Source organism: Pipra filicauda, unplaced genomic scaffold (assembly GCF_003945595.2).
Source record: "Pipra filicauda isolate LSUMZ 115617 unplaced genomic scaffold, ASM394559v2 scaffold63_size3267554_pilon, whole genome shotgun sequence".
Taxonomy (NCBI): domain Eukaryota; kingdom Metazoa; phylum Chordata; class Aves; order Passeriformes; family Pipridae; genus Pipra; species Pipra filicauda.
Window position 1 is genome coordinate 1638372 of NW_024104798.1, and position 12754 is coordinate 1651125.

At 41.4% G+C, this 12754-nt stretch overlaps 1 protein-coding gene across 1 annotated transcript in view; it reads right to left on the reverse strand.

Moving 5' to 3' along the window:
* Positions 1-1509: 1509 nt before the first annotated feature.
* The window catches only part of TAFA1 (TAFA chemokine like family member 1), a 219999-nt gene continuing 208754 nt past the window's right edge, over positions 1510-12754 (reverse strand). Inside the window, exons 4-5 of the mRNA XM_027723039.2 lie at positions 9120-9244; positions 1510-5351 (exon numbers count right to left, since the gene is read on the reverse strand). Of these exons, the coding sequence (XP_027578840.1) occupies positions 5334-5351; positions 9120-9244 (143 nt within the window). The 3' untranslated portion in view covers positions 1510-5333. The remainder of the gene's footprint in view (positions 5352-9119; positions 9245-12754) is intronic.

The following is a 12754-nucleotide window of genomic DNA, read 5'->3' on the forward strand; positions in this document are numbered from 1 at the left end:
GAATATTTGTCAAAAAGAAAGCAATTTCCCGGCCCCCCCATGACTTAGTATTCTCTCCCCTGGCAGCAGTGTTCACATTTTCAGGGGAGACCAAGTTATTTGTGCTTCTTGTTGTCTGCTGCAGGCATTTTTCTGGTGTGAGGGAATGTGTGCTTTCTCTGCTCAAAGTCAACTTTTACATGAAAATCATTCTATTGAGTGGGCATCTTCCAGCAGTTGTGACCCCCAGAAGGCGGCCAAAAAGTTGCCCAGGCTTGTTTCTCAGCCCATCAGGGTTAAGCACAGACATTTCTGTGCCTTTTTCCATCTCTGCTTTCATCTGAAAGGCTCAAAGCACTTTCTGCTATGGAGCCATGAAACCAAATTAGGACAGGACTGTGTCCCTGTGGGAGCAAAAGATGTTGGAGTAGATCTACTGGTGGTCTTCCATGCATCAGTGGTTTGAAAATCCCAGCTGAAGGGAGGTGCACAAGCTCTGATCAGTTGGTGCTTGCAGATGATTGTCCACACTTGACTGCAGGCTCCCTAATTCTGCTGTGACATGAGCTAAAAGCCAGGGTCTGCTGTCAGCCAAATTTCACTGGTGTGAACCATCTACAATGATGACCTAAAATCCAGGAGTCCTCAGGTCTGCTGCCGTGTCTGCTGCAGATTTTTAGCATCACCTTGGGCAGGTCCCAGGTCTTACGAGTTCTGGTTTCCTGCCTGGAAAGCAGAGGATTCAGTTTCTTTTTCTCAGAGCACATATTTTTATAAAGTACAAATATTTGTGAAGTTAAGTGTTTTGACTGTGTGAGCCTCTCAGAGAAGAAACCATAAATATGTGTCAGGCCTATGATCTGAATTCAAATCGATGAACTAGAAAAAGTGTTGACAGCCTGAAACCAGCTGCCCTGTACACACATCTCCTTCTGTCTACCTGAAAGATTATTTGTGGAGTGTGTTTCTATTTTTCTCTGACAAAAAATAGAATACCAAGCAAAGAAGCATGACCCATTTCTCTGTCAGGCTCTAAACCCTGCTTACTGGGATGTGACTGAGGTATTGATATACGAGAAGTTCATTTTAGGCTACAATATTCATTGTGCCACTGAAGAAGAAACAAAGCCTGCCACCTTCAGATGAAATGGATGTGCTTTCCAAGCCAAAGTATGTTTATCTCCTCCACAACTTCTCTATGATCTGTAATTACATTGAGACCATATAGTGAAACAGAAAAGTTGCAAATGAGGAGAGTTAGGAAGGTAACTAATCATTTTATAATAGGAAAACATACAAGCAATACACCACTGAAAGTACCTGCAAACTCTGTCAATAATCAATAGGTCTGATAAGAACATCACTCTTCATAACTGCATCACCTTCAGTAATTTTTCATGGTCCTTTCTCTTGTAATGCCAAGTCTGGGTGCACATCATGCTGTTCATAATGTTGCCTATAGCAGTGGACTTTCTCCATGGGTCTTTTTTTTTTTTTTCAAATATAGCATATAGCATATTCAAAGCAATATCAAGTCATACCACACTGAGCTCTTTATTACCAGAGATTTTTGGACAGAAGCACATAATCTAGATTTTCTGAATCAATAGGCAGATGGTGGCTACTTTTTTTTTTTGCAGTATTTTTTTCCAACTCGTACATTTTAGATTTACATAACTTGGTTTCATACATCTGAAGAAACACTGACATAAATCTAAGTTTATCTTTGATGCATTTACAAATATTTTTTTTTTTTTTTTTTTTAATTTCCTGACATGTCTCTGTCTAGACTTCTGCCAGAAAGCAGGAACTTTAACTTTCTCCTCTGTTGACATAAATACCTTTTAATATTATGCAGAGAATGGCATGACTGTCACTTTCCCATGAGGATGTGGGACCCATTCACTCCCCCACTGAAATACATCAGCTTTCCATCAGCCAAGATAAGTAGCTCTGACATCTTCCTGCTACACACTGCATATCCCTGAAATACAGAATCTTTGTGACTCTAGGCTGGTTGAATCTTTTTGATTATTGTTTTCAGTTTGGTTCCCTGAAACAACAAAGGTTAGCTGCATCCGACTCTTAATTTGACTTCATCTTCTATTACTCGTTATTTTTTGCAAAGGCCTTAATTCCCCTCTAAAACATTTTAATTAAAACAGCAATTTCTCAGTGCTGCACTTCACGAGCAGATTTTGCAGCAACTTCAAAGAGACGCAGATGTTTACTGAATTTGGTGGGGTGATATTTGAGGCTGCCTACTGGCAAGGAAAAAATTCATAAACATCTCTGAGAAACTTTCCTTTGGTAATGACAACATTTCCTTCTTGTATTTTAGCAAGTCTAATATTTCCCAATCTCAACAGGCATATTTCATAGGCACAGGCATAAGCACTGTTATCTACTCACAGTCTGAGCCCTGTGGGATGCACTGCTTTGGGGTAAATGCCTCCCAGTGCTGTCACCTCGGGCTTTGGCAAAGGGTACAGGAGGCCGTGTGTACAGTTTGCTCTGTGTGTGTCCTCTTATGGAGTATCAGGAGACCGGGAATAAGGAAACCAAAGTTCAGTTTCTGCTCAAATTTTCCACAGCCCTCCAGTGTGATCTTGAGTGGCCATTTAGCTTTGGGTGCCTCAGTTCCATCTGGTAAAGGGGTGATAACATATCCTGGCTTTGGATTGACTTACCTCCTGGTGGCAGGGTCTATCTCCCTGGGCACCAAGGGCTTCTGAGCTTGAGAGGGTCTTGGGATTTTTAAAGCGCTGTTCAAGTAAAATTCAGAAATGCTAAGGATTTGTTTTGAGGAGTTTCTCCCTGTGGCAGGTGAGCCTGGAGGGGGTCTGATGATCCCGTTTGGGACCACACATGTGGGTAACTGGGCAGGCAGTGTTCCCCTCTGAATTGAGATAATGGTACTAGGGACACATGGCAGTCTATGTCTAAAACACAGGCTAGGGTTCAGGTATCTTCTGTGGTTTGTAGAGGTGGCTGTAGCCAGAAAATACATGGCCTGTCCATGGGACACCAGGGAGGCTTGTCTCTGCATGCTAGGATCTACAACTGGTAGTGAGGCTCATGCTCCTTTCCTTGCACAGAAGAAACCACAGAATGTTTACGGTTGGAAATGACCTCTAAAATCATCGAGTCCAAGCGTTAACCTCACACTGCCGTCTTCACACTAGACCACGTCCCCAAGTGCCACACTGAGATGTTTTGCCAACACTTCCAGGGACGGTGATTTTACCTCTTTCCTGAGTAGCCTTTTTCTTTCCTGCATACCTTTCACTCATCTCTTTTTGAACGGGAGATAAATAGAATTACTTGGAAACAGCTTATCCCTTTCCACTGTGAGCATCAGGCAAAGACCAGCATGGAAAGCTGGCGTGGAGTATGGCGTGACACGTCATGTAGCTGCTTTAACCTACAGTGTAATTACAGTGACAATTTCTGCCTCTTGAAGCATCAGGATTGAAGTGGTTGCCCTGAAGGAGAAAGAAAGTTAGTGGGAGAATTGCGACCAAATCTAGGCTGGGAAGTGCAGCACTTCCTCCACATTGGATTAAAAGTGATCAGCATGGCCAAAGGGGTCCTGTGAGAGACAGGTAAGTAGGCTGAAAGAAAATTGGAAATATTAAAGAAATGAAGCTAGACTGGATAAAACTAGTTTTACAATTCCCTATTCCTCTTTGATTTGGTAGCATTAGGCGGACTCAAGGGTAGATTGCGCAGACTTATGCGTGACAGCAAGACACTTTTCCACATGAATAAACCCCCCTGGAATTAATTGAACTGCTCACAAAAGTGCCTGGGAATGTGAACTAGGCTTGCACATTTCAACCCTCAGATCTGATCTTTCTTCAGCAGTGCAGGAGCCAGGCTGCCTGGTGAACAGCAACAGCTCAGCTAGAAATGGGAGTTCAAACCACTCACAGTGAGTGGGTCCATGTCTCTGTGGACACATCCTTGCTGGGGAGCATCTCAGCTCAGCTGAATTCTCCTTGGTAAGAAACATTACAACTAAACTGAAGGAAACTATTCCTGAAATGAAAACAGGGCTCAGTCACAAGTCTGTGCTTACCACAAACTGTCCTGTGTTTGCTGTGCCATGCAATTGCCCACATGTCCACTTTTAGCTGGTGGCAAATGCTCTCAATGAGAATTAGCCTGACCTGCAACGAGGGAAACTTAAATTTAGGTAGTTCTTCCATGTGTGCTGTGGGATAAGAGCACACAGCCAGGCAGTCCCTTGTGTCGGGATGTGCCTGAGCATTCGGGGTGTCCACAGAGGCATTTGCTTCAGCTGAGGTGCTTGTTCACCAGTGGCAAATGGGCTCCCGAAAAAGCAAACCGTGTGCAAAATTCCCCTCACGTGTTGGTCTGGAAAGAAACAGCTTTGTTGTTGTTTCAATGAATTAGTGAGCCAACAATGCAAAGCTTTGGAGGTGGTTACTGGGTTTTTACTGGAGTCTCTAAGAGCTATACAAAGTCTGAAGACATTGTACGTACAGTACATCTTTAATAAGAAGGGAGCTCACAGTCTACCAAACTCTGCCAAATAAACTTTTAATACATACTGTACTTCACTCAATAGTTGTCCATCTCTTCTTCGTGGAATATCTAACAGCTCTAAAAATATTTTCTTGGAAGAGGATAGAATTATCATTGTTATATATCAATCAAGTATGGTTAATGAAGCAAAGCCAGCATGCTAGTATTGCACGGGGGGAAAAGCCTCCAGAACACAAAGTGAAACAACAAATGCCCTCAAAATTCTGCCAAAGGGAACAGGAAGCTCTGGATGCCGCATCGGTAGGATTCGTGTAGCTCTTCGGCGTCCTTTTACCGCAGCAGGTTTGCTTTGCCTCTTCTCTGCCACATTTCTCTCTCAAACAGGAAGGGAACTTCCAGACCATTACAAAAAAAGGAAAAAAAAAAATTACAGCAGCTGCAGCAAAGTGTGGTACTATTCAATTTCTTGAAGAGCGAGGCTTTTATTTCAAAATATCATATATTAATATATATATATTTCTATATATATATACTTTAACTGGTATAAAGTAAATTGTAGATCCAAACTTATACTGTTGTTTGTACTTCGCAATCTCGGAAACTTTAGCAAAGGAACCATTTTCTTCATTTTTTTATTTTCAGCTGTCAAAAATCAGGAGCATTATTTCCACCGAATACTTTCTTTCACACAGTAAAGCCACTGTTGTTATCTGGTAAACAGTCAAAGTGCAAATAAGAAATCCATTTGGCTTGTAAATGCTGAGATGGTTTTAAACTTTCCATACTTTGTCCTCATCCATCAGCAGGGCTTTCACTGCCTCCGTGCAGACGTGGGTGCTCTGTTAAGTCCTCGGGTGGATCTGCAGTGAGAAAATACAAAAGAGTCAGTTACGTAAAATATGCTATTTTTTTAATGTATTCTTTTGGGAAAGAAAGACCCAGGCTCTGTGGCATAAGGGTGAGTGATATAGCTGAGTTTAAATTGCAGTACTAGGTGTGTGTGTGTCTTTTCTGTCAGGGCTGCAAGAAAACTCCTGCCTGTGCCTTGGGAGATGCTGGATGTGCATCAACTACCTGGGTTGGTGGTGCAGGAGATCACAGAATCCCAGAACATCTTGGTTTGGAAGGGAGCTTAAAGATCATCTCGTTACACCCCCTGCCATGGGCAGGGACACCTTCCACTATGCCAGGTTGCTTCAAGCCCCATCCAACCTGGGCTTGGACACTTCCAAGGATGGGGCAGCCACAGCTTCTCTGGGCAACCTGTGCCAGTGCCTCAGCACCCTCACAAGGAAGAATTTCTTCCTGATATCTAATATAAACCTACTGTCTTTCAGTTTGTCATTCCCTTCCCCCTGGAGTAGGGGAAGGGAATGACAGAAGGGCCTGGTGCCAAGGTGCTCTTTGCTGCGGGATGAGATGAGCAGAGGCTACTGAGAAATGTGATGCTCAGGTGCCTCAGGGAACCACAGAATGCCCTGCATTTCTCTGATGGAAAAATGTGTGGAAAATCAAGTGTTTCTCTGGAAACTGGGGGGTGGGCAGGCTGTAATGCAGGGCACAGGCTGTGAAGCTGGAGAGGTGCTTTGAGCTGAGCTGCTCCGCGAGTCCTCAAGTGCTCAACGCTTTAATATCCATCCTCCAGATTATCAGCAACATCCAGCCTGAGATGCTGCTCTTCTATTTCCCCTTGTGCCCGTTGCTCTGCTGAAATGTGGTGATGCAATCTCCAAGCAGGTCCTAGTACAGCTCCAAGGGCCCCATGTTTTTAAGGAAAGCACTGAAAGTTATGTTCTTAAATTAAAAAAGAAAAAAACACAACATAACAAAAAAAAAACCCCAAACCCCAAAAAACCAACTAAACAATCAAAAAAAGGAGTGACTAGAGATTAAAAAAATTGAATGACAAAATGATTTCTTTCCAGTGTTGTTTGTCACCTGCCTGACCATCAGTAGAAAACAAATTGATTTACAGAAGCTGAGAGCTCTATATCTTTGGCTTTAAAAACCTAATTAGTGAGCTATGCTAGAGGACTAAACAGAAAGATGATGTGCTGGCAAAGACTTCACTGGATATGTTGTCCACCTCCTTCTGACATTAATCAGTATTAATCACCCTATGTATATGAATGTATTCATAAATATATACACGCACACATGCTTATATGTGATTTATTGTGGGCCTGGAAGAATATACTGATGGGTATTTTAATTCTGAGATTCACAAATGTGAATGTTTTCCTTGTCAGGACAGCAGCTGCCCAACATAGATGTATTTAGTGTAAGGAAGAGTCTTCATTAAAACAGTTTACAGCCTGTGCAGACTTGCTCTAGCAATTTTGGCTCATCACCACAGATATAACTAGGTTGTGGACTGACTTGTCTTGTTTTTTTCTGCCTTCTTAACTTCCTTACCTACATAAAGTAGACACACATGGCCCAATCTTGCGGCCTGGACTGTGATCAGTACAGATTGCACTGTAGTCTCTTCCTCTGCTGCCATCTGAAATGGCCAAACTAAGGAAAAAAAGTCTGTTTCAGGATCTGATTGCTTCCATTACTTTACATTTATGTTGCCAGAGTTGACACAGCAGTGCAGATTCCAGCAAAGTTTCAGGGACTACGAAGTAGAATTTTTACTCAGAAAATGCAAGAGACAGTTGCTAAGCACATCATGTCATGTTGCCTTTGTCAGTCGGGTTCTGTAATGATATTTTAAAGCAACAAAGCAAAATTCTACTGGAAGCAGCACCATAAGGTACTCCCCTCACAAGCTAATTAAAATCATTCCTGTGGGTAAATGAAGAAATATTTTTTTTTTCAGTTCTGAGCATTCACTCTGCAAGTATTTAATTTAAATGAAATACAATAATGCATACTGAATAGATTGGACCATACATCTGCATATTAATGAAGCTCCTAAATTTCTAGCAATCACTTCTATCGCCTAAAACTAGTTTATATGATGAGGATTGGGGGAGTTAAGAGTAGGACAGTTTGACTTGAAAAAAGCAAATGCAATTCCTAAATTATATAACTTAGAGACAGAGTGCAGAAGGAATGAATTATTGCATAAGATACTTCATGTTGCTTCTTATTTCTTCAACATCACTTTCTTCCATTTTAACTCCCCAATTCAGTGAGAAAAAATGTTGCCTCAATGGAAAGGACATGTAGTAAGTTTGTGTTTTGGGATTTTCTGACTGCCCTGCAAGGCACATACATTAGAGCACAACCTTCCAGTGGTGCTGCACTGTGACATGACCAGCTGAGAGCACAGAAATATTTGCAGCAACAACGATGAAACTGAGTCATGAAATCATAGTTCCCTCCATGTTTCCTTCATATTTCTAGGAGATGACAGGGACAATATGGATCCTGTTTTTGGGAGTCACTTCCTGCCTTCTGCAAAGGAAATCTCCTAAATTAGCAGATATCCTAATAATTGAATGTGTTGGTGTGATTAGCCATGCCAGGAGGCAGAGCTCAAGAAGCTGGAGGTGCAATACAAATCCTTCATCCTAGTGTAGATCATAGGGAGGGAAAGAAAAGAATTCAGATGGCATGGGGGTCAGTTAGGGTAAAATCTCCTCCTTCAACAGAAAGCCTAAAAGACATGAAAAATGACTAGGGTTAGGACTGCAGGAAAAGGAAGAAGTCAGAAAATCATGACACTAAGCATGTTCCTGTGAATTAACAGCTGGGTATATGTAGAATTTCTTAATAAACAGGGAAAAATGTCTTGAAAATATGCCTTTTTTATTATTTATCAGGTTTCAAAAGATATTTTCCACTTCACAGAAAATTAAAATTTATATACCTATAAGACATACTTTGAGTTGAAAATCGTGTAATTTTCTTGGGGAAAAAAAATCAATTGTAGTATGAAAATGAGTTAATTAAAATTGTTGAATACAGGTATAGGTGGCAGTTTTAAGCAAATGGTTGTGAAAAAACATCGCTCAATGAGAAAGAAAAGCTAAAGTCTATTTTTGAAAAACACTTTTATTCCCAAGGCAATCTCCTAGTGGGAGAAGTTTAGGCAGCTCATTCACACTCTCTCTCTTTGCAGCCCCATCTCTGTGTTTTCCTGGCATTGTGTGGTGAAAGCTGTCATCTCCTGTTGGCTTGTGTTACCTGAACCTTCAGCATCTCAAGAACATGTCACTAATGGGTTCATGGGGCTAGAGCTGCTCTGAAGTAAGACCTGACATGCAGATAGTGAGTTGAGTCCTCTGTCTCAAAGCCCTTGTACAGCTGCTACCACAGATGTGGCCCGGAACAGCCAAGGAATGGATGTAGGATAATATTCTTCCCTTTAGCCACCAGAAAGGGATTCAGTGAGGGGCATTAGGGGTTTTCTTAGAGGTAAAAATGTCTTTTAGAAAGTGGCCTGGCAATTCAGCTGCTCCAACCTGCTGATTACTGAGCCTGGATTCAGCTGACCAGCCTGATCCATCTGAATTTTCACCAAATTATGGCCAGAAGCATCGAGTGACTGGGGAGGTGTGCAGTGATCCTTAAGATTTTTACAGCAGACATGATGATGGAAAAGACACGGGCGAGCAATCATTAGTGATTCCCTTTCCTAATAGGACCTCCTGGGTGTAGACAGAAAGACAACTTACTCTGGTGGTCTTGATTTTATTGCCAGTCGCACACATCCATCCGGAATTATCAGGCAACGTCTTACATTCCTCTCCTTCTAGGCAGGGCTCCATCTCACACCACCATTTCCCAATCACTATAGAAGCTGAAAGAGAAAACACAATGTTTGCAACTGAGTTACAATGAACAAATCTAATTAAATAATGTCTCATGGGTCTAACACTGCATTTAAAAGGCAGAGTGTCCCTTCAACTGGAGTTTAGTTGTAAGGATTTCATATTTAATTACTTCTTTGGCATCCTGCATTGCCTAAGACAGTGCAGTGCTTTCCACAGCCTCCTCACACACGAGATCCAGTCTGTTATGCTGTGACTGCAGGGGAAGCTGTGATGGCAGCAATACTGCTGCAGACCAAGGACCATCCACCCTAACAGCCTGTCTCTGTGAGTGCCAATCTGATCCTTATGGACATATATAAGTACAAGGAAAGTTTAAGAGATTTTTCCTCAGAATATTCTCTGGATCTTCAGGACTTGTGGCTCAGGCTGCTCCAGATAAAAGTGTGTCTGCTTTGCTTTCAGTACTTTCAGCTGGCTTATTTTTTTAACCACAAATCTCTCCAGAATTTTTTGAACCTATGGAGACTTTTAGCTTTCCCAGTATTCCATGGCAGGGAGCATCACAACTAGAAATAGAGGGCAAGGTAATACTGAACAGTAGCAGAAGTTGTTTGTTGAAACCTGATTATGAATTTTATAGAAACCATATTATCTCTAGCAGTAACTTTTAATTTCCAAATATTTAATATTGTAAATAATGTCAGTGTTTGGACCTTGTTGTTTGAATTTAATTGGCACGTATGTTTACAACCTTGAATGTACCTTAATGAAGTTTCTTGCCTGGGAATTGGTATCTGACTATATCCTTAACTGTATCTTAATGACATTTTTTGTCTGGGGATGCTGATAAACTTTAGCTCACCTTGCAACTGTGACTAGTTAGAGTGTGAGTGGCTCTGTCTGTGGTTTGTTTTCTCTGGCAAGAATTAATTTCATGGTTGTACTCAGGAAGCCTGTCAAAGCTTTCTGCACAGTCACTCAATTAGAGATGCTTAACCCATTCATATCACCCCACATGGCTGCTTCAAGCTCACAAAATACCTTGGAAGCAGCTGACTACCTTATACCTCACCATTCAGCTCTGGAAAATACCCTGTTGTGCATGCATTGATTTAAGGACATTTCAGAGTTTATAATTAAATTCTTCAATATAGAATTTAATAGAATAGTTCAGTTGAAGGGGCCCTACAATGATCCTCTAGCTCTCTGTGTTGTCTTTCCTGGTTCTTCCCACAGATTATACCTGATTTTTATAATGTAATATATCATTTATCCATATATGCAACACAAAAAAGAAGTTCTTTGCACCTGTGTTTGCAAGGCAGTTTAATGATGCTATTCACACACCTTTTTCAGAAGGGTATCATTAATGCTTCTTACAGTAGAGAAAAGAGATGTCTCTCTCTTTGCTAGGCATGAAAAGGCACGAGGGCTGAATCTGTGCTCTAATAATAGATTGTGCAGTGGGCAAACTGAAAAACCATATCCTGCTAAATACTGGCCTTCACAGCAATCATCAGAGCAGAGCATCCTCAGGATGTGTGAGAAGAATCCTGTGCCATGGAATCAAAAGTGCAGCAGTGCCATAGGATTAAATAACCATGGAGAAGGATCCTACAGTGCTGGGTACTGAAAAGCACAAACCTGAACGCCCTGGCCTAGGGAGTTTACAGTGTAAACCAGAGATATGACATGAATACAGACTGAGAGGCAACATGAAGAAGCAAAGCTGTTCATGGCAATTAAAATGATCTAACTGCTTATTGATGCTGCTAAATGCAGCCCAAGTATTCAGACCTCAACCTTGAAAAATAATCAAATGCAAAGTCAGCGCTGAACCTTCATGGCAACTGCTTCATGTAGTGGTGTGCAGGTTTTAGTACACATACTTATTTATGTATTTATTTATTTGTGAGCACACTGCAGTGCAATCACAAGCAAGGCCACCCAAGTGTCCTTCAGTGAATACCCTCACCTGGGCTGGAGACCAAGCTCCTTTTATAGTGGGGGAAACTTAGGCCCTTTGCAGATGAAAAGCTCTTATTTGTCTCTAATATGTAAGTAGGCAAAATCCTTTGTAAGTCTGAAGGACTACAAAGCTCACTGTGGTCTCGTCCTCAGCCCCATGCTGTGGCAAGAGCAGCCAGAACCCAATGAAAATTACTTTCTTTGAGTCTTGTGTTAATAGGTCTTCTATTAAGAGCCCTGTAATCTTTAGGACCAGTTGTCCTTCTAGGGCACTGTTGATGAGTTCTACTTGATTTCAAAGTTTTACACCTCCAGCTCTGTTCAAAGAGGGAGGGAAAAGCTTTAAAATGAATCACAGTTTGCAGCCTTTGAGATTTGGGTCCACCTGTACGAGGAGGGGTGAACTTTCCCCAAGGAATATGATGCAGCTTCTCAGTGTTTAAGTTATGTCTCTCTGAGATGTGCTGAAGCAGTTGTGTTAGAGAGAGAATTGCTCAAGTTAAGATGCTTTCCCTCAGGGTGGTTTACACTGAAGAGCTCCCAGATCCTGAGGAACGTGAGCTTCTGACCTGAACTGCTAATTCTGGATGAGAATCCCAGATTCCCATTAGTCACCAGGCAGCACAGGCTGTGAGTGCTCACATCATGCTGAATTAGACACTTGTAATGTTTTGGAGTGGTTTTCATTGTGTTCTTCTCACTGTCTGGGGAATACATGAAGCACAGAGTTTCTTCATGCACGGCTGAATTGACTGACACAAATACCCTCAGCCATGGGGAAAGAAAAAGGATGTGATGTAGAAAAGCCTTGACTACTCCTGCTTTCCCTGTATTTTGTTTTAGTTGTGTATTTTTTTTTTTTTTTTGCTCCCCAGCTCCTGCTTGCTTAAATAAGGGATTGCTTATATTTCAGTTATTTTCAAGAAAATGCCCCTTTTATAAGAATATTAAAATCCGGACATATAACCAGTGGGGCTGGGGAGAAAAGCAACTTCCTTCAGAAAATTCTCAAGATTTCTTTTCCAGCCAATTCACACAGGCTTGTTTCTTTTTTTTTTTTTTTTTTTAATAAATCTTTGTTTGCAAAGCTATAGAAAAAAATTGATCAAAATATTTAACTTTTGATGTATTTAGTCTGCACGGATTAACACAAAAAAGCATTTGGTTGAAATGGCATTTGCTAATCATGTGCTCCAGAGAAATAAGCTACAGATAAGAAATCTCAGGATCAGATTGAATATAGGGAAAGGGGAATAGAACAGCTTATATTTTCTAGTGTTTACACAATTCTATTGCATTTTAAAATACGTTTGTTCCCAAACATAATGCCCAAAGCCTTAGCTGAGTGCAGAGAACTGCCAGTTTAGGTTGGATTCAGTGGTTTTCAGCCTTCAAAGTTCATGAGAACCTTTGCAGGTTGCATAAGGGTAATGACCGTGTTTTGACTTGCTCTTGTGCAGCACCTGGAGCACGAAGGTTTGATGTATGAAAGAGCTGGAGGGGGATGTTTTCCCCCTGAATTTCAGTAACAGTGTATTCTACTAAGGGGCAGTAGAAATGCACTGAAC